This window comes from Dipodomys ordii, unplaced genomic scaffold, assembly GCF_000151885.1.
Source record: "Dipodomys ordii isolate 6190 unplaced genomic scaffold, Dord_2.0 Scaffold3, whole genome shotgun sequence".
Taxonomy (NCBI): Eukaryota; Metazoa; Chordata; class Mammalia; order Rodentia; family Heteromyidae; genus Dipodomys; species Dipodomys ordii.
In genome coordinates this window covers 13,132,343-13,154,447 of record NW_012267219.1, presented here as the reverse complement: position 1 = coordinate 13,154,447, position 22,105 = coordinate 13,132,343, and the positions used below count along the sequence as shown (strand labels likewise).

General features: G+C 33.8%; 1 protein-coding gene across 1 annotated transcript in view; it reads right to left on the bottom strand.

Annotated features, from left to right (window-relative positions):
* Positions 1–22,105, bottom strand: part of Trhde (thyrotropin-releasing hormone degrading enzyme) — a 372,401-nt gene that overhangs the window by 145,398 nt on the left and 204,898 nt on the right. The window contains exon 7 of the mRNA XM_013018686.1: positions 5,176–5,313. Within this exon, the coding sequence (XP_012874140.1) occupies positions 5,176–5,313 (138 nt within the window). The remainder of the gene's footprint in view (positions 1–5,175; positions 5,314–22,105) is intronic.

Sequence of the window (22,105 nt, the reverse complement as noted above, 5' to 3'; positions counted from 1 at the left end):
TTTTTTTTTTTCCTAAAGGAGTAAAGGCTACAGAGTTCGAATGTTATGTATGGCCTAACGTGATGCTGTGGTTGGAGAGTCTTGTCTAATGAGGAATGTTAGATGCAAATGGCTGATCAGTTTTGCTTTATTCACTTGTAAGGTTACTAGAAAAGGTGCACATTTATCTAATTTATCTCACATAGATAAGCTTTAGGCACAAGATACATTGGTGGACCATTGCGAGTTGAATTCCCACCACCATTCCTTTTTAAAAACATATGTTGACTCTGACCCCTATGTATTTCTCAATTCTTTTATTACTCTATGTACAATTTGCTTGTGGGCCTCCAAAATATACCCATTCTTATGTGAGAATTTCTGAAAAAGCATTCTGCTTTTAAAGAATTCTCTGTAAAATGCTTAAGGCATTAAATCCCTTGAAGCTTGTAGCATCCCTTTCCATCTTGGTATCATATGTAAATTTAATGAGCAATCACTCATTTCATCATCCAGGTCATTGGGTCATTGATTCTTATTTCCCTGTGTGCTTTTAGTGCTAAGACACTGTCTTAACCCATCTTTCCCCATCCTTCCTATTCAGGGACAGTGTTTTCCTGTGTTCACTGCAGCTTGAAGTTTGAAGATAAAAATCATTCTCAGTTTCAATAGATAATTGAAATAGAAAATAAACTTGTGATTTTGGTAGGCCTAACTTAATACATTAGGTCTTAGATTGTTCTCTTCTTGTTCTAAAATACATAGATATAACTTAAGGAATTTTTTAAAGTACTACTCGTAGAATACATAATGAACATCACTCTGTATTTCCTTTAAAAAAAGCACTCAGTTTTAAAATCCTAGTGCACAGAAATTATCTGAGCTACAGACTCCTAACCTTTGTTTCTTTGTAATCTTTGGTTCTCCTGGTATTCACTTTCCTATAGAAATTTAGTTGAAGGGTACTAAAATTATACTTCAGGAAGAATAACACAAACAGAAGTGGAAATAATTAGAATAATCATTAAGGGATTAACTACAAGACATGATAAGCTAGTGAAACAGATGCATCCAGGGGTTTACTGTTGGCAGAGGTTAATGCTGACGAGTAGCAAATCTTCAGAGAGGAAAGCACAGAAGTGGCAAGTCATTTGTATTAAATGCTGCATGCATCATTACAAAAATATGTTCTGTGTTTTGTAATTCCAGTTTCTATTATCAACTCTGAATTGCCTAGGTCTATGGCATTATTTCCATTTCTACTATGTCTACAGCAATATTCTTTCTAGTGTGGAATTTTAATGTTACCCTTCTACTTTAAAGTCATATTTGGTTCTCCTTGACATACTTAATAAAATACAAGCTCCTTAGTATGGCACAAAATGTCTTCCACTTTCTTATCCAACTTAGGCTCCAAGCAGCTCTATTCCCTTACACCTTCACTCTTCCATGACCATGTGGAATGTCTCATGTTCTGAGCCTCCTCTACAGAATGGTGCTGTTGCTTTATTCTTCTGCTTCAGAGGGAAAGTTCATGTTCCTTGTTGGCCACTCAAAATACATATCCCCATGGATATAAGGACAGGTCAATGAAAATTTACTATCTAAGTTAAAACAGATCATAACCCCTTGAGGGAAACAGACAGATTCTGTTGGGCAGGATGCAGTCTATTTTTTTCCCTTCTAAGTTCACTGGGTCATGAGATTGAGGATATTATTATCTTGTAATTTGAGGCCACCTCTCTCAAAACCAAATGGAAATTAAGTTACTTTGGAATGACAGCTCCAATCAACCTTGTTAATCAATATTTTGTACTGATAAAGAACACCAGCTCTTATTTCCTGGGAAACAGATCTCTAGATCTGACCATGAATCATTGTGCTTTTCTTTTCTTTTTTTGAGGGGGGGGGTCCAGTCATGGGGCCTGAACTCTGGGCCTCAGCTCTGTCCCTCAGCTATTCAGCTTAAGGCTAGCACTTTACCACTTGAGCCAGAGCGCCACTTCGAACTTTTTTCTTTTTGCTTATGTGGTGCTGAGGAATCAAACCCAGGGCCTCGTGCATGCAAGGCAAGAGCTCTACCACTGAGCCACCTTCTCAGCCCCATTGTGCTTTTCTTTAAAATGAAAATAGTGGTACTTAGGATTCTACATGGCAAGTATAAGGATTAAAAGAAAATAATAGAATTTACACAGATTCTAGCTCACAGTGAGCATTCAATAAATTTTGCCATTATTATTTGTGGCTCCACGATCACTGTTAGTATTTCTCATGTATCCTGAATCACACTGCCTTCTCATTCCACCTATAAGTTAAATTGGTAATTGTACATTGGCCATATGCTACCTTGTTAATAGGAAAACCTGCACAAAGCTAAACTAAAGAACTAGAGGAACACATAAATGTGCACTCTAAGGCCTGGTACTGAGACCATCACATTTCAATCTAACTGTTTTAACCTTCAGTTTTCTACCTTTACATTTGAAGCTATTTTAGAGATATCAGTTAGCAACTTAGCCATTATTCTTATGACATCTTTGTAGAGAAACATCTTTGGGACTAGATTGGGTTGCTGTTTGAAAGAATCCAAACAATGAGTGCTCATCGAGAAAGCACGATGAACAAGTAGACAGAAAATCAATAAGGATATAGGAGACTTGAACAACTCTATCAACCAAAGTGTTCTAATCAGCATTTATAGAACACTCCAGTCAACACCACTGGAATACACATCTCCTTTGAAGCACATACAGTATATCTACCAGTATGTACAATTTCAGAGCCATAAAACAAGTTTTAACCTAAGAAGTTTTAAGACACACCATGTGTACTCATTTACCACAACAGAATTAAGTAACAATTGAATGATAGAGAAGCTTACTGGAAAAATCTTCAAATATTTATAAACTGATTGATATACTCTTAATTATGCCTGGGTCAACTAACAAATCAAATGAAAAATTACAAAATAATTTCAATGCAATGAAAAATGACATCCCAATGTTTATATATATATAATATATATTTTATATATATATGTAATATATATATAAAATATATATTATATATATATTAGGATTCCCTGGACAGCAAAATTAGAGGAAGATTTTTGGAAAAGAAGAAAAGCATATTTTAGAACATTAAAAAAACACCTCTTAATTAATGACCTTAGCTTATAACTTAATGAATGAGAATAAGAAGTTCATTTCAAAGTGTTTAAAACAAGAAAATAATAATTATTGGCAAGAATATTTATGAAAGGAAACAAAAGACATTGAAATGAAATTAAAACAAAATGACATTGGAAGATTTGATTTAGGAGGATCAATTAAAATTATATATTTCCAGTTACACAAATCAGGGAAAAGGAGATGAGACAAAAACTCCCAGTATTTGTAATACAAGGTGTTACACCATTAAAGATTCTGTGGCTAGTGTATGGATGACAAGATATGTGTCATATATGAGTTTTTATCAATTATTTAAACAATTTAGATGTGATAACTCAAATCCCTGAAACAAAAACCAACTGTCAAAATCACTCAAGACTAACTGACTATATACTATATATTACTTTAAGAATCTTTCATGAAAAATAGTGAATGGGATGATCTCCCATGCTCAGGGGCCAGCTGAATTAGTATTGTGAGAATGGTCACATGACTGAAAAGATATTCAGAATCAATAGAATCTCTGAAAATTCCAATGACATTCTTCACAGAAACGGGAAACAAAAATTAGAAAATTAATATAGAAATCCCAAAGACTTCAAATAGTCAAAGCAATCTTGAGAAAAAGAGGTACAAAAGTATCAAAATACTTGACTTCAAATTATAGTCTGGAGAAATATACCATAAACAGCATGATATTGTAACAGGCATATGGACAATGTAGTAGAGTAGAAGACACATAAATAAATCCACAGAGGTACAGTCTGCTATAAAATGCAATCCCTGCAATTGCAGAGATTTTTCTGATTGTATATAAATATCTTCCTAGTTTTATCCATGCTAAAATAAAACTAGTATTTACAAATAATCTTTTAGAATTTAGTAGCACTTCATGCTACCTTGTTTTCTAAATTAAAATTAGCAGGTAAGAGTCACCCCAGATAAATGAACTGAATTTGTAACCAACAGAGCCTAGCCATAACTCTGCATAAATGAAAATTAAATATGTCAAATATGTTATGGTCCTATATATCTAGTTATTTTATATAACATTAAAGTACTCTCTTTAATCAAATGTAATTATCAGTGACTTGAAAGGCATTTTTAGTAACATAATTTGTTTTTTCATCTATTATTGCCTACATTGCTAGTTAAAAATCATTGTGATAGAATTTACCTAATCATAAACCAAATATGCAAATTAGTATGCCACCAGCTCCTGATGAACTGATGTTTGACATCTAGCTATAAAATACAAACATGTTTAGAGACAAAATAATACCAGTAGTATTTTTTTAAAGAAGCTTAAAACATTATTCAGTTTCAATATTTCCAAAAAGTAAAAATTCAATCTAACACTATAGCTGACAGTAGAGTTTATGTGGTTAATAAGTACTGAACACTGAGATGGGTATCATAATGTTAAAATTAGCATCAATTAAATAGTAGAAAAGTCCTAATGCAAATAACAATGAAAACATTCATATGATAAATTAGTTTTATGTCTGGTCATTGGCCCAAAATTATTCTTAGCCATTCTAAAACTAGTTCTTAAAATTATTTAGGAAACCTATTTAATTCCCCCATTTCTTTTATATAATTCTTATAAATGTACATGCCACAGCACTGTCTCAATTCATTTGCATTAACCATCAAAATAAATAAGCATTAAGACAAAATGGTTTAAAAACTGGTCACTACATAGGTCGACTCTTTTAATAATAATAAGCTGACATTTGAATAGCACCATTTGTGCAGCAATTTCACATCAAGTCTCCAAACATTTATTCATTAATACTTCCAATATTTCTATGCATTCTTTGGCAAACACTCATTTCCATTTTACTCATTTATAAATCAAAGCACTAGTTCATAAAATGACATGAACATAGAGACTATTTTTCTACTTTAGTACATTTCTATCTGCCAGGAAAAAGAGAAAAATATAATACATCAAGCATGAAATAGTGTGGCTGCCCCAATAATGAAACGTCCCTTTGGCACATGGATCTTATCTATTTCCCACCTTTTTATATGCGATCCAGTCAAACACCCTGTCAATATCTGTTGCCTGTAGCACTTCCTGTGACACTGGATGGGAACTGGCTAGACCATCAAGCAGCATCACTTCATGCAGAACATCTGTCAGAAATCTCTGTTTTTCCTGCAAAACAGTAGATAGGAAAATATCAGGTGATTCATGGATATGGTCATGTGAGAGACAACATGAACAACCTGAGCGCTACTCAGCTGATGGATATGTGTCAGCCTTACATGGCGAGATAAATAAAATGTCCCCCTGAAACATTCCATCATAAAGATGGCCATTGATTTGAGCATGAAACAAAGTCACTGTAGTCAGATAGGCTTTAAATAAAAGATACAGGAGACAGAGCCTGTGTTTAAGAAGTTTGGAAATTGTATGCATATGAAAATAATAAGATCTAGGCTGGTTTGTGGCCACCACAAAATCAAACTTAAAACTCCAGTTAAAAATACCCTTTCTAGGTTATATACAATACAAAAACTTTTTATTTTAGTCATGGGGCTTGAACTCTGGGCCTGAGTGTTATCCCTCAGCTCTTCAGCTCAAAGCTAGAGCTCGACCACTTGAGCCACAGCACCACTTCTGGTTTTCTGAATGGTTTATTGGAGATACGAGTCTCATAGCTGGCTTTGAACTGTGATTCTCAGATCTCAGCCTCCTGAGTAGCTAGGATTACAGGCATAAGCCACTGACACCCGGCTAATACAAAAACTATCTTCCTTTTAGATCTATTTTCATTCTCGTTGAACAGCGCAGTCACTTTCTAACTGTTCTTGCCTTCCACCACACACACACACACACACACACATTGTTGTTTGAAATCTAGGACATCAAAATTCATAGTAAAAGTCAAATACCTGTGCATCTACATGTGTATTCAGAATATGATACATAAAAGAAAGACCAATAGGTATCTATTACCACAAAGAGTGAAAACAATCCAACTCATGAGCCTACTGCTCTCCATAGGTAGTATTTGCTCTAATAAAAACAGATTATCTTAGAAATAAACCGTAAAGTACTTCTCTGTTGTTTATTGTTGTTTTAGTAAGTCTGCTTTAAAGCAACAGATTCTTTTTGGTTTTTATGTTTTTGTGATTTTTTGTTTTTTAACAAAAATGCTGGAAGTTGTTAGTCCTCCTGCTCTCCTGCCTTCATTGATGGAAAAGAGAAAGAAAAAAAATAGTTGCCAAAGTTAACAGGACTAAATAGCAGCCCCCAGATAGTTCAAGATCCCAATGAGTTTCATTACAGAGATGAAAGACTCCAAAGCCAAAATTATTCTACTAATTCTGAACTCATGCCTAAAGCAGCCTAGTTTGGAGATAGCAGATAAACAGCATGTTATTTTGAAACTAGCTGTAATTTCAAATTGAGAGTACACTAGTCCTGAGCTTAAAAAATAAGTATGCTGAGGGAGAGTCCTTAGGTGAGCATATGTTTATGTCCATTTAAATCTGGTTTTAATAAAGCAATTTTACCCATCTTTGCTAGGTCAGTGATTCAATATTTTTCATTAATACTTTAAGGAGTTAGCCATCTGACTGTATTCTATAAAGTTTATTTTCAAACCCATTAGCTTTTAAGTTGTGAATGGTCCACATATCAAATGTCTTTCACCCTAAGAGATCCACATCCACAGCCCATGCTCCATCACAGAACAGTACATAGCAATGACTGAATCAAATCCCAAAGGCTGCTCAAGACCCCTCACGATGGAAAGTCAAACTTAGCCTTGATGAAGTGAAAATATGCCCAAAACTAATTCTAAATTCCTTCTCAACCTAACTTCCTAGTTAAAATTTTAAGACAAAGAAGATTGTTATGAGCATTTCTCATTTTAATCCACAAAAGGCATCTCATGCAAATAGCCTGTACATAGAGAATAAAGGGAAATACTGTTAAAATTCCAAAACAAAAATTTATATGTTACTTTTTGTGCATGTGTGCTGATTCTAAGGCTTGAACCCAGAGTTTGGGCACTGTCCTCAAGGTTTTCTTGCTCCAGACTTACACTCTACCACTTGAGCCACAGCTCCACTTCCAGCATTTTGGTAGTTAATTGAAAAAAAGAATATCATGAACTTTCTGCCCAGGCTGGTTTTGAATTGTGATCCTTAAATCTCAGCCTCCTGAGTAGCTAGGGTAGCAGGTAGAAGCTACCAGTGTTTGGTTAGATATCAAAAACTGTTACTACAATTTTTAAATATATGCTAAATTTTAAAGATATTAAAATAATCCAGTCTTAAAAAATTATGGGTAAAATTATGAGAAGCATAAAAATACTTCAAATTGACCAATGAATACCTTGATTTCTACAATGTACCAGTTGATGTGTTCCATCTAAGAATTAAACTATATTGAAGTCTTCAAAGAATGCTGCTTAATCCATTAAAAATCATCAAATATCCAATATAAAAACCACCTGTTAAATGAACTAAAAAGAATGATTAACTTGAATCTTTTTCTTTAATATTGATCAATAATAAAAACATATTGATCAATATTAAAATTTAATCAACTGATCATTGGTTTGCTCTAGACAGGATTTTTAAAAAACAATATAAAGTAAACAGCTATATAACTTTAAAAATAAAATTCAAACTAAATCACAAATAAGAAACTTCAGTATTAAAGGAAATATAACTTTCACGATACAATGTTTCATGCTTCTGGTGAAAAACAAAAATAAATCTTTACCTTGTTAATAGTTTCAATAAGCAGCATTTAAACTTAGTAGGATTAAATCATTAGAAAAAAATTTACCTTCTGTCACATATAAGAGATGATATTAGGTAATGGGAAGAAAAGACTTGCATGCAAAACAAAACAAGAAAAATAATTGGTTTTGAGGAAGGCTGACAGAAGAGTTAGAAAGATTAAGAAAGTTTACCATTAACTGAAGAGAAAAAGAAAGTTCTAGCCAGATGCAGAACCAATTTTACAGAACTATAAAGATATTCCAGGATGAAAAAAGATAGCAATTTTTATAAAAACCCGTGTGATTATAAAATAAATTATCTTAAGCTCACCAGTCCATGGCTAGAAGATTCATGATAATCACTAGCAACAAGAGCAACAAAAATTCATTAAGTATTGATTGATTTTCTACCATTTACCTGAAATCATAAAAGTTTAAAAATGGAGTAAAAATAATGACAGCTTTAATGTTAAGTAAGAGATAAAATAGTTGGCTAAAGGGAATAAAAATACAGTTTTCTCTTACAGATTGAGTACCAAAAAAATTTTGAGACAAGTAATACTATCAAATAGATTTATGTACAGTTTATTAGAAAATGTAGAATTTGAACTGACTTTTGAAGGAACTTAAATGGTGAGTGGTGTGTGTGTGTGTGTGTGTGTGTGTGTGTGTGTGTTTACAAAACAAAATATTTATGATGAATATTAAATTGTGAGTTTTTATTTTACTGTATATTTAAAAGTTGGAATGACCTGTGACCTAGTACTTGTTAGTTTGTTGTTGTTTAAATTAACAGTACTGGTGTTTGAACTACAGACCGTGTACATGTTAGGTTGGTCCTCTACCATTTGACACATGTCCTCAGTCAATCTATTCAGGAGGCAGAAGTAGAGAATCACAAGTTCAAGCATAGTTTATGTAAAGTTACAAGATTCCAAACAAAACGTAGAGCTGAGCAGCAGTGGCTCACAAGCATAATCTTAGCTTTTAGGTGGCTGAAATCTGAAGATTGAAGTTGGAAGCCAGCCCAGGCAGAAAAGTCTGTGAGGCTATTATTTCCAATTGACCAGCAATAGTGGAAGTAAAGATGTGACTCCATTGCTAGACCATCAGTCTTGAGAGAAAATGCCAATTGAAGAGTATGAGGTCCTGAATTCAAGCTCTACTACTGGTAGGCACAAAGCACACACACACATACACACACACTCCAAACATCAAAAAGGCTGTGGACATGGCTCAAGTGGTAGAGTGTTTGTCTATCATAGTGGAAGGAAGGAAGGAGGGAAAGAAGGAAGGAAGGAAGGAAAGAAGAAAGGAAAGAAGGAAGGACAATAAGGCACAATGAAGAATTTCAAAATGAAGTCCAATACTAGCATAACATATATCACATATTATTAGATTGTTATATATATGCCTTCACTTAAACAGATATAATTATCAAATATATCACATGGTTTACAACTATTTTTAAACTACTGCACTAGAACCTTTGAAAAACTTCACAGATGCATTTCAGAAACATGAGTAAACTTAAAGTAAATACAGACTTAATCATGAACACCAATAGATATTAAAAATTATTCACTCATTTTTTTTACTAAATCAACATTAAATCCTTACCCTATAGCAGTTATTGGTGCCACAACTGGAAAATAGAAGGTAAAAGCCTAGTTCTGGATCTTAAAGAACTCAAAAGTAGAAAGTAAGTTACAATAGATGACAAAAAACAAACTATACTATGAGAGATGTTATGAAAACCTGGAAGATGAAATGAATAACTAGTTAAGAAAGGCTTCCCAGATGTGAAATTAAAGAGGAGGTGAAATTAAAGTAGACTGTTGAAGAATGAGAAGTTACTGACAGGAATGGGGAAAGTATCTACAAAGGGGCAAATCCATTGCATAATGAGCGTGGAAGACATAATCACTATCTTTGACTTCTTAATTATTAGGCAGAAGAGTTCGGTCTTAATAAAATGAGCAATAAGGGGAATAATGGCATAATTAAAAGTGGCATCTAAAGAAAATTAACTTATCTATGGTGTACAGAAAGGCTTGATGTACATAAAGCCAGGAAACAGAAGGTCACTATTGTTCCAAGAGGGGATGATGTGTTACAAAACACATTGCTGAAGAACAGTTGGATATGACAACGTTTTGAATGAAAAACAACGATATTGATCCTTTGATGTTTTGATCCACCTGGCTAAATAGAAAGGAAATAAAATTCTGTAATAACTATTTGATTTTTGAAATAGAAGAAATTTATTTTTAAAAAGGTCAAGTAAATGAAGAGAGGAAAAGAGAAGAATACAATCATCATATTCAATGTCTATCTTAGGAAACTAGGAAAATTGAGTGGATGGGTAGAGAGGTAGGGGAGAAAGAGGAAGTGGTGTTATTGATCAAGATGATTGCTCATGAACTGACATTTTGAATGGTAACCCCTTTGTACAGCTACTTAAAGATGATAATAATAACAATAACAATAATAATAATGAAATAAAAATGTAAAAGCTCAAGGCAGAATTGAAAAGGTGGATGGCTGTGGAGGATAAGCTAACAAGATCAATATCTGGAACGAAAATTCCTTGAGTTAAGAAACAAGTGCTAAGCTGGGTGCTGGTGGCCTACTCTGTAATCCTAGCTACTCAGGAGGCTGATATCTGAGGATTGTGGTTCAAAACCAGCAGCAGGAAAGTCCATGAAACTCTTATCTCCAATAAACCACCAGAAAACAAGAAGTGTTACTGTTGGCCCAAGTGGTAGGTTGTTCACCTTGAGCTGAAGAGCTGAAGAGTTCAGGGATAGCCCAGGCACACACTTCAAGCCCCATGACCGAAACAAAAAAAAAGAAAGAAAGAAAGAAAGAAAGAAAGAAAGAAAGAAAGAAAGAAAGAAAGAAAGAAAGAAAGAAAGAAAGAAAGAAACAAGTGTCGAATTCTTTTCACAATACTTAAATGTTTTGTATAGAAATATAAAATGATGTCTCAGAATTCAGTGCTTTTTAACAATTTTTATTTTACTTTGTAAAATATATACAACATGCATTAATATTTAGTAGTATGTGTGATTGAAGTTCAAAGAATTCTTAGCAGAACGTTGAACATCAGAGAAAATTACATTTCCAGATGCCTCACAATGGCTTCCACTTGAATATGTGAGAAAATAAGGGGTTCAAATGGGAGTCTGGAAGGTCTAGACACAAGCCACTGATGATGCTGGGAAAACAGGAAGTAGATGTAAAGATGTGGGTTCATTCCCATAGAGAGGCTGGCTAATTTTAGTAAAGAGTGATATTTGGTAGATATTTTGATTCTCTTATCAGGAAAGAAAGACAGGGAAAAAAATCAGAGTGTAATGTCAACCTGGATCAAAGATCCAGCAAACCAGAGAAAGACAGTTGAGAACCAAGACTGGGCCAGTCCCAGTAGCAGCGAGGTATTCACAAACACAGAAAAAATAGGAAAAAAAAATATCTCTAGGCAAATGTGAGTTACACCAGAGCAGTCACAAGGACTGCTTAAGGACTCAATTAATTTTCTAGGAGGGTGGATCCGAACATAAATGAATAGCTCTTCTGGTATTCCTAGAAGCAAAACCTGATGAAAGATCTCTCAACTGGAAGAAAAACACCTGCCTTTCGGTAGCTGTGTGACCTTGAGCAAGGTACTCAAACTTTTCAGACCTCAGCATCCTCATTTGTAATCATATGTGGTTGTGAGGATTAAATAAGTGAGCTACTTCTACAAATATTTACTAAGCACCCGCCTTTCCCATGTGGTCTGCCTGGTTCTAAGGATAAAGACATACAAAGAAATGGACCATATATTTGAAGACTTTATAGTCATGGAAGGAGAGGCAAAGAGAAAAGCAAATATGAAAAACATCTGCTATATGTAAAAATGGAAGTACGATCTAGAATATATAGTAGGACTCTTTCAGGAAAGCTGTGATTCGTTTTGTCTGGGAAAAGAGCAGGAAAAGCTGAAGGAGATAGTTGAAATCAATTTTTAAGGATAGTTTGAGTTTTCTAGAAAAAGCATGGCAGAGAAGTGAGAAAAATCCAGTAGATATTTTAGCATGAGTATCTTTGAGAGTCGACAATATTTTGTGTGGCACAAAACAGTGAATAAAATAGTAGTGATGTCTATTCAAATCACTAAGAATTCTCTTTGCTAAGGCAGCCAGCTGGAGTTAGGAAGTAACATAGTTCCATCTTATGCCTTAGATGAACACCTGGACAGAGAGCATAAGAACAGCATTGCACAACTGTGAACCCTCAGCTATAATGTGGGCTTTGTCTTTGTGCTCACAAAATAAAATGCCAACTATTTGTCTGACGTTGGCTTCACTAATTTAGCATGACCAACTGTGCTCAAACAATGTATTTACTTGTCATGTATTTATATAAAGAGAAGTGTCAATAACAGGTAGATGTGTGTGTAGATACATAGGCAATCAGATGCAAGTTTTTCCTTTTCTCAATGTTTGTTCATATAAAGCAATCTCTCACTCCAGTTTTTAATACTCAGTATCTTCTTGAATAGAGAAAAAAGTGCTTGAACTAAAACCAGTAAGAATGCCTGACTGAACTTTACAGGCTAACATGCTTTCACAGTCTATAGCCATATTGACTCCACCTCAAACAATCTCTCACAATGAGAAAATAATGAGATATAATAATGTTTTTTATGTTTCACCTCTCTGGAAATCTATGCTTACCATGTAATAGAGACAACTAACATTCAATAGGTTAAACAAATGAATTAATACTAAACTGAACTCCTTGCTCATAAAAAGCTAGAATGAGGGAGACTTGCAGTGTCTGAGTTATTGACTCTTGTTTTCCATGACTATTGTAAACATGAAGAAGTTAAATCAGAAGAATATATTCAAAATTGAAATAAGCAAAGTAAATATATTGAGGGAAAATTTCTGTGAGGTTGTAACTACCTGAAAATGATATCACTGAAATACTGTAAATATTATTTTTATAAACATACGATACATGCCATATTTGTGAAAATAAGAAGTCTCTTGGACTCTTAAGATTCCAAAAACATTAAAAAGAACGTTATAAACTTTATAACGTTCTTTTTATGAAGTTCTGAAAGTATTTAAGTTTTCCATTAGTCAGCTAAATTTACTTGTGAAAAATTATATCACCACTTAGCTGACTAGTTAATATTTTATACACAGCTAAATCACAGTGATAGATGAGACAAATGTAGAGCTAGTGAAATGCTGTTTTTCTATAGCAATGAGCCTCAAATTTACCATTTGATTATCTTTCATTCAAAATGTACATTCTCAAGGTGCTACTAATTTTCATGAGATTCTTGTTGTAGTAGTTTGTTATATTTTTTATTTTTTTATTTATTTTTGGCCAGTGGTGGGAGTTGAACTCTGGGACTAGGTGCTGTCCCTGAGCTCTTCAGCTCAAGACTAGCATTTTACCACTTGAGCCACAGCACCCCTTGTAGGTTTTTCTGCTTATGTGGTACTGAGGAATCGAACCCAGGGCATCATGTATGCGAGGCAAGCACTTTACCACTGAGCCACCTTCCCAGCCCTAGTTTATTAATATTTAAGTCAAACTTGCTTAAGTACACATATGTAAAGTAGGTACTGAAGAATAATTTAAAAAGTAATCAACATTAAGGCCTATAATATATAAGACTCAAATTAAAATTTAAGCTCTGTAGTTGTTTACATAACCTTTTATGAAAGCCTTGAAGGAACACAAGACGTTAGGAAGATCTCTATTGGTGTAGTATTTTTCTGTTATTTCCCATAAACCTTCCAACAAATAACTGAAATAAAGTGTTCCATATGTTATTTCTTTTGACTACTAGCCACATTTCCTCCACTGCTAAAGCCACAAATTCTCTAAGAAACCTTAATCAATGCACAAGGATATCTTAGGTGATTATATAAACCCCTCTCAATCCCAGAGCCATGGCTCTCTCAAAAAATGACTAACTCAGAGGAAGTAGGTTAAATTATGACGACATCCCTCAGCTGCTTGATGTTTTGGTTTTAGCATCCAAGCTAAGGGTGTCATGTCTTATATTATCCAAGACATGATGTGGCTAAGGAAAAAGACTAAGTAAGATAAAACACAAAGGTTACCAGACTATACTCAACCACATTCTGAATCTTCTGTAGAACTTAAAGATACAGCAGAAATGACTACTACTCACATTTTCATTAATTGCAGGAATCCCACAGAACATTCATGGATATGCTTGCACATCAATAACAATAATAATATTGATCATATTGTCCAGTCACATAGCTCATTTTGATTATAGCAATTGTCCCCCCCCAAAAAATAAAAGTGAATAGTCTTCACACTCACATGCCTTCCATAACCCTCTTAAAATATGCATTTGAGACCTCTTGTTTTTTTGAAAAGTTTATCCATTATAGATTCATATATTTTAAATCTAATTTCTGAATCTGATCTATTTCTTTTTTTATTGTGAAAATACTGTACAGAGGGGTTACAATTTACATGGGCAAGATAATGAGTACATTTCTTATCAAGCATTGTAGCCTCCTCCTTTGTTTCCCCTTCCTATCCCATCCTCCCTCCACCCCCCAACCCAACTTCCTCCCCCCCACCCCCACCAAAGTTGTAAAGTTCGTTTTCGACATGACTTGTACATCTCATTGTTGCAATGGGTCCACCTGTATCCTTATTTAAACGATTTGTTTTTTCCCTTCTATTTCTAATCCCAATTTATTCTTTAATTAAAAGAAAGAGATTTAATGTCAACATAGAATCAGATACATTTCATAAATGATTGATTGACCTTCATATCAGAATTATTGTTAACTTGCGGGAAACTTATGGCCAAGAACCTCCTGTTGGTTACACTTTCAGTTAAATGCTGGGAAATTGTGTGAAGTTAAAGTTCCTAATCTGGAAAGTATGAGGAAGTGTAGTAGACTTAAATTCTTCTACTTTGTTGTTTAACATGATTTGAGCTGTTTCCTATTCTTCTGAAGTGTTGCTGCAGAATCCACCCATAAGATTAGGGATTTCTAAATTATATTAAGTGAAGTAAGCCAGGCCCAAAGAAACATAGGTCTCATGGTTTCCCTTATTTGCAATAGCTTTATGTCTGAGACAAGCAGAACGGGTCAGATAAGTTGTGTTAGGTGAAATGAACCCCAAGATAAGGACTCAAATGGCTTTTCTTTCCTGCTATTGTTTCTAACATATTTATAAGATGATTTCTTTGTTGCTTTGTATGTCCCTCCCCACAGTATAACCCCTGTTTTCACTGTATTTGATGTTGGTATAATTTGTGGAGGGGAAGGGAAAAAACAAATTGTTTAAATAGGGACACAGGTGGACCCATTGTAACAATGAGATGTACAAGACGTTATGTGGAAAAATGAACTGTACAACTTTGGCTGAGGGGAAAGATATGGGGAGGGGGGCAGGAATGGTAAGGGGAAACAAAGGAGGAGGCAACAATGCTTCATAAGAAATGTGCTCATTACCTTGCTCATGTAATTTAAACCCTCTGTATGGTATTTTCACAATAAAAAAACTTATTAATGAAAAAATAAAATGTTTCCAGAAAAAAAAGGATTAGACATTTCTGAGATGTAAAAACTCCCCTGCCTTTCCTTACCTTGGCAGTAAAAATATTTTCCTTCATCTCTATGCTTAATTTCTGAGAAGCTGAACATATTTCAATAAAATCAAATTTGCCAATCAAAATTAGACACACAATAATTTCTGACACCCATTACAAGAAGCTTCTAATATTTTATAGACACAAATAACAGACTCATTTAGGCACTTCAATATGTGATTGGCAAAATCTAATTAAGAGTATTTTAAATGCGTATTGACTAGTTATTTTAAACCAATTTTATTTCAAGTTTAAATTTTAATAGAAACATTTTCATGCAGTTCAAATTTGAAGGAATCCTAGTGATAAGCTAATTAACCAGCAGAAGTTATTAACATGGCTACGAAGTAGCTGATTCATTTTATTATTTATAATTTGTGAAATAAGTAATAGTTCTAATGACCTTAATTTTTTCACAACATTATTATTGACCTAATAAGTGAATTTTATTAAATAGGACATTTTAAAACTTTCCATCAATATTTGGTGATACAAATAGTTCATTCATTAAATAATCTATTTTTGATAACAATTGCATTGCCCAAATTCATTCAGGGAAGAAATAGGTATACTTAAGAGGATATATGAATCTAATTTTTATCTCACTATCTTTTTCTCATATGATTCTCAATATGCATTATTCAGGAAACTTTCTTTGATTCTTAAAATTATCTTGTAACTAAAACAGCACAGGTATCTCATATGTATTTGGGAAAATGGAGAAACAACTCTATATAGCTATCAAATAAAAGTCAACATTTTAACCCAAGATATAGAAAAGAATTCCACTCTGGAAAACTATAAAAGTAGCATTGCTCTGACAAAAAAAACGGTCAACTAAATTACTAAAATAGGACTGTGAGTCTGAGTTCATAAATGTTACAATATCTGATTATTCCTTATCCCTAACAGAAACCAGGGGTAAAAAAGTTATCTAGAAATGCTTCTTCAGTAGTGAAAGTTGAACAACTCAACATAGAGTAAACCCTTAGAATATTTCATCATTTGGAGGCCATAAGTTGCCAGAATAATGCTTAGCAAAACATAAAAATGTAATATCTTGTCATAGGAAAGCAAAGTATTTTTGAGCCCTGTCAGATCTAAAAACAAAGATTTCAAACAAGGCTCCTTCTTGTCTTAAAAGTAGAACAACAAAATTTGTTCAAAAAATTTTAGGGTTTTAATTAGTATTTGCCAATAGTGCACCGTGATCCAGGTACTACCAATCAGACCAGCCATATGAATGTTTAAAAAGAAAATGTAATTTTGGTCTGGGCTTGTTTGTAATCAGACAACTTAGAAAATAACATGTAGGTGAAAACCTAGCATCATATTAAAATCACCACTATCAGTACAAAAAACAACAACAACAAGAAAATGAGAAATCAGCCTTGTAAAATGCATGCCTATCCTCTAGTCTGTGAATTTTCAGAAAGAAAGAAACTCAACAAAATGGTGAAACAAGGATACAGGTTGACCCACTGTAACAATGAGATGTACAAGACACTATGTTAAAAATAAACTTTACAACTGGGGGTGGGGAGAAATTTGGGAGGTAGGGAAGGAAGGGATGGTAGAAGAAAAACAAAGGAGGGGGTAACAATGTTTGACAGGAAATGTACTCATTGCCTTACTCATGTAACTGTAACCCACCTGTACACTATTTTTACAATTAAAAAAACATTAAAGCAAAGAAGAAAGGAAGAAAATCAAAAGTGGAGTTTGTGGGGTGGGAGTTGGCTCAGTTGTAGAATGCTTGCCTCACAGGCATGAGGCACTGGCTTTGATTGCTCAGCATCACATAAACAGAAAAAAGCTGGGAGTGGCACTGAGGCTCAACTGGTAGAACACTAGTCTTGAGCTGAAGAGCTGAGGGACAGCTCCCAGGCCTAGAGTACAGCCTCCACAACTGACAAAAAAATAAGAAAGAAAGGGAAAAAAAGTGGAGTTTGTTTGAGCAAAAATATAGTTAATTTCTAAGTTAAGGAAATGATTACAAAACAAATTTAGCCATGTAATATGAAAATAATAATAAGTTGCTAAATGTCCATACATAGATAGCTATTATGTATGCATGCACATGAAGAATTTGAATGAAGTATGACACAATGGTTTTGAGCTATCCCATAAACAAAGCAACTGCTGACATGGCATCAAAGCACCAACACAAAACAAAAATTAAAAAGAAAGTCATCACAATATCCCAAATTCGCACACAGAAACCACTGGAGATGAAATACAGTGCATGCAAGAATGTGATATATAAAAGTTCCATAATTAGATTACTTGTGATATTTGTTACATAAAAATTATCACAATGAATACCTTATTTAGGTGCTTAAGTCTTTGACTAAAATAAATAGGGTGAATAAGATGTATGAAAAAATAGAGATGCAGAAATTCTCAGCAATATTTTGAACCAATTTATATAAATTTTCTGAGCTTGTATGCTGTTAATAGCACTTAAGAACAGTATCACTGAAGTAGAAATATAAGCTAGAGAAAATAAGCTAGAGATAATAAAATGAGTGAAGGAATTAATTAGACACAGGTGTTCTTGAAGCAGGTTCTGAGGGAGAAATACATTCTGACATATCTTCATTTCAAGACAAATATGACATAAACATAAATACCTAGAACTTTCATTTCTCAGTCCCAGAAAGAGATAAAAAGATAAAGATATAAAAAAATTCAAAGGAATGACATAAAATTGTGAATGGTAGAACCAGGTAGGTTATTTGGCACAGTGTTAAAATATTTCCTACCAAACAACTTTGGATTCAAGGATGAGAAGAGCTGCCTGAATTCTAGGCTGAATAGTGGCCTACTCAATGGAATATTTTTCAGACTCTGTAAGAAAAATGACAATAGAGAAGATGTACACTGCCAAGAGGGCAGAATGGCTTAATCTGTTTCACAGTGGATTAAACAGGTAAGGTGTCCTGTGATGCAGAGTAGATGCTATGTAAATCTTAATTATTAAAAAATGTTTCAGGAGCTACTCAGTCTATCTCTTCATCAATCTCAAATTATTTTGTGTTTTTTTCATTGCCTTCAAAGGGAGCTCTTTCATACTTTTTATTTGATCACTTAATCCCTATTTTCATGTCTGGCATCCTTGCTTCGTATATGTGAACAATATTTTTAAAAACTTGATGGAAAAGAGGAAAACATTTCATAGAGTGTTTGAACTGACACAATCACAGACTGCTTAGAAATGGCTTGTATCCTAATATCATTTAAAATATCTAACAGTTAAAGCTAATGATTAATGATTAGAAACTTAATGACTTATTTTTATTGCCCTCTGTGTCTCCAGCTTTGATTATCTTCATATCAGAGCTTTGCAAAACAAATTCTCCTTTAGGAAAACACTAAAGAATATCTGATATTGCAAATTGATATGTTATTGAAAGATAACATTTTTTCAGGGCAAGGCAAGAGACAGACAAAATAATAAGATAATCTGCTGTGGCCAATATTTTATATTTGAGACTACCATGCCTAAGTAGAATGTTAACATTTTGGTGTCCAATTTTGGCATTTTCAACTTTTGGCTTATCCAGTGACAGCATGCGGGAATATGTTTTAACACTGCTGTTACTTGAAATGAGAATGTGCAAGCTGATTTCCCTCTGTAACATTTCTAGGCATGAAAAAAATGGCCTTGATTATTGTTAGGCTGCAGGTTCAGTAAGGGCTTTATTATTTAGTATATAATCTTATAAATGCAGTGGCTGGTTTTGAAACTCCTAAGAAAATTTGGAAAGACCTTGACACCATGCAATGTGAACAGTCTTCAAAATAAACGCTTTATTCCATAGAGAATGTTCATTTGTCTTTTATCTTTCACTTGATAGCATACAAAACCTGAAGCAATGTCTTTCTGAACAACATGCTTTCCTTTTAAAAATAAATCATCTTTTAAGAGCAGGTATGTTTTTTTCAACTTGTGGCTTAGCTTTGCATTAAATTTTAAAAAAACATATATAAAAAAGATATGAAGTAATACTACTAAAAAAACCTTCTGGACAAAAATACATATAAATTTTCTAAAATTATCTTATTTAGGAAAAGGGATTCTTCTAAAATGAGACAACCCATTTAAATATTTTGAACCTTTTCCAAGTCTTCAATTTCCCAGTTGTGAAGTCAAAAATTATGATTTTCATTTGAAAAACCAATTATGAGTATAAACAAAAATATAAACTACTTCTAATTATTCTTCATCTATTTAAACTAAGAAACATTGTGCAATAAAATTTCTAAATCAGTTAATATACTTAAGTGATTAACTAATGAGTCCTTTTCTAATAAATGTCTTACTTGTTTTTTGCTACCAGATGTCCTTAATGAGGATACTAATAAAAGCAGATGCTTTATGAAAAGAATAGAACTAGCCCTCCCTAGTATAGGGAGGAACATTTAAAAATATGTTATTTGCATTAGTTGCAATCACCTTGTTATTTTCACTATTAATCCTTGCTGGAAATATTTAGTATCACATTGGTTAGGATCCAAGTCTCAGGATTACTTAACACTGGAATTGTGTTCGTGTTAGCCTAATGTGTGCTTTCTTTTAATTTCAGTGTAAACAGGATGCATGGACCACTGGAACACATAGTTGGCATATCAGGAGTCTTCCTGAACTCACTCTGAGGATTAATATGGCACAGGGACACTTTTCTTTAATGGAATTAGCTGCTGTATCCATGACAGCTCTACCTCTGTCATTGTTTCCTCTTTATTTATTTATTTAGTCAGTCAGTCATGGGGCTTGAACTCTGGGCCTGAGCACTGTCCCTCAGCTCTTCAGCTCAAGGCTAGTGCTCTACCACTTGAGCGACAGCACCACTTCTGGCTTTCTGATGGTTTATTGGAGATAAGAGTTTCAGGGAGTTTCCTGCTTGGACTGGCTTTGAACCGTGATCCTCAGATCTCAGCCTCCTGAGTAGCTAGGATTACAGGCGTGAGCCACTGGCACAGGCCACCTCTTTGCCTTTCTTATAGGCCCATTATCCTCCAATGCCAAACACTACTCCAACCACCAACATTAGGGGAAAAGAAATCCTTTTTTCCAAAACAGAGAGATACAGCTTCCAAGTTTCTCGCTAATGGGAACTTTTAAAAAGTCTGTATTTTGGGAGGAGATAAAAATTCTTGCAGAGTGAAAAGGAAGGAAGAATGAAGGAAAAACACAAAGACAAGTATTTTGAAAACTGGGACCCCAAGAGATTCAAGCACGCATTCCTTCTACTGTCCTTCTAGTCTTTCACTGTGGATGCACTTTTAAGCAACTGAATATAATTAAGAGCCCACAGGCCTTTGAGACTATACAGGAAATCCTTATATTTTTTTCACATTCAATATGTGAGAGAAATCTGAAAATAAAATAGCAATCAGTATAAAACAATTGATGATCTTCTAGTTTGGTCTGAAGAGACAACTTTTATATGGAATTTGATTGTAATAGATAATTACAGCTCTATAGAAAACTAAGGTATGTATATATAGATAGATATCTAGATGGATATAGATAAATAGACATAGGCATATACAGATATGTGTTAACTATAGATATAAATACACATTTATTTAGTATTCACAAGATTATAAAATGAGTATATCTAATTTCCAAATGGTTTATCTCTGACCTCAAAGCTCTGCTAAATGAACAGATTTTAACTTAGTAAATTATAGGTAATACCAACAAACAACAAACTATTGTGGATAGTATGTTAGTATATATTTTTAAAGTATGTAAAAGCATTTTCCGTATTGCCATTGAATCAAGAAATAAACACCTAAACAAGTAAATTATTAACCTAAAGCAAATAGTCTTTAGCCCACTTATTTATTGGGCAGATGTTTCTTTGAGGATTTGTTGTTGGGGGATTTAATTTTTTTGTGTTCCAAGTATATTTTAGATATGAGATCCTTGTTCGTTGTATGGCTAGTGAAGATCTTCTCCCAATCCGTGGGCTTTCTATTGATCTTGGGACTAGACAAATTCTAATGGAAATTTACACGAGGACATGTTTTCCTCCACCTCAGTATCAGATCTATGCATCCTTTTCTGGGATACATGAAAATCCTTTAGTCATGGATCATTTTTTAAATAAAAATGATGGAGAATTGTCAAACAATAATACTATGTTCAGCAACTCCCTGGCTATGTCACTGTGCAAGAGTCCACATGGCAGAGGTAGATAAAAATTGATCTGAAGAGAATGAATCTAGACACAAAGTTTATAGAAATTATTTTAAAATCTATATATAACTGATATACATCCTGGTGTCAACATATTTTACTGGCATTGGAAATGCACAGCAACTCCTCATAAAATCAATGCATTTTCTAACAGAAGGTTCAACTTCCAGGCTGTGGCATCATTTCACATTTGTGCAGTGGCTTATATATTTATTTCAAAGACCTCACAGAAATTATGTGTAACTTACTAAGTCCAACCAGCCGTCTCACCTTTCAAATGATAAGGGTGTGTTAGAGAGATGAAATGGCACTTTTAGAATCTGAATTTCTTATTGCTAATCCA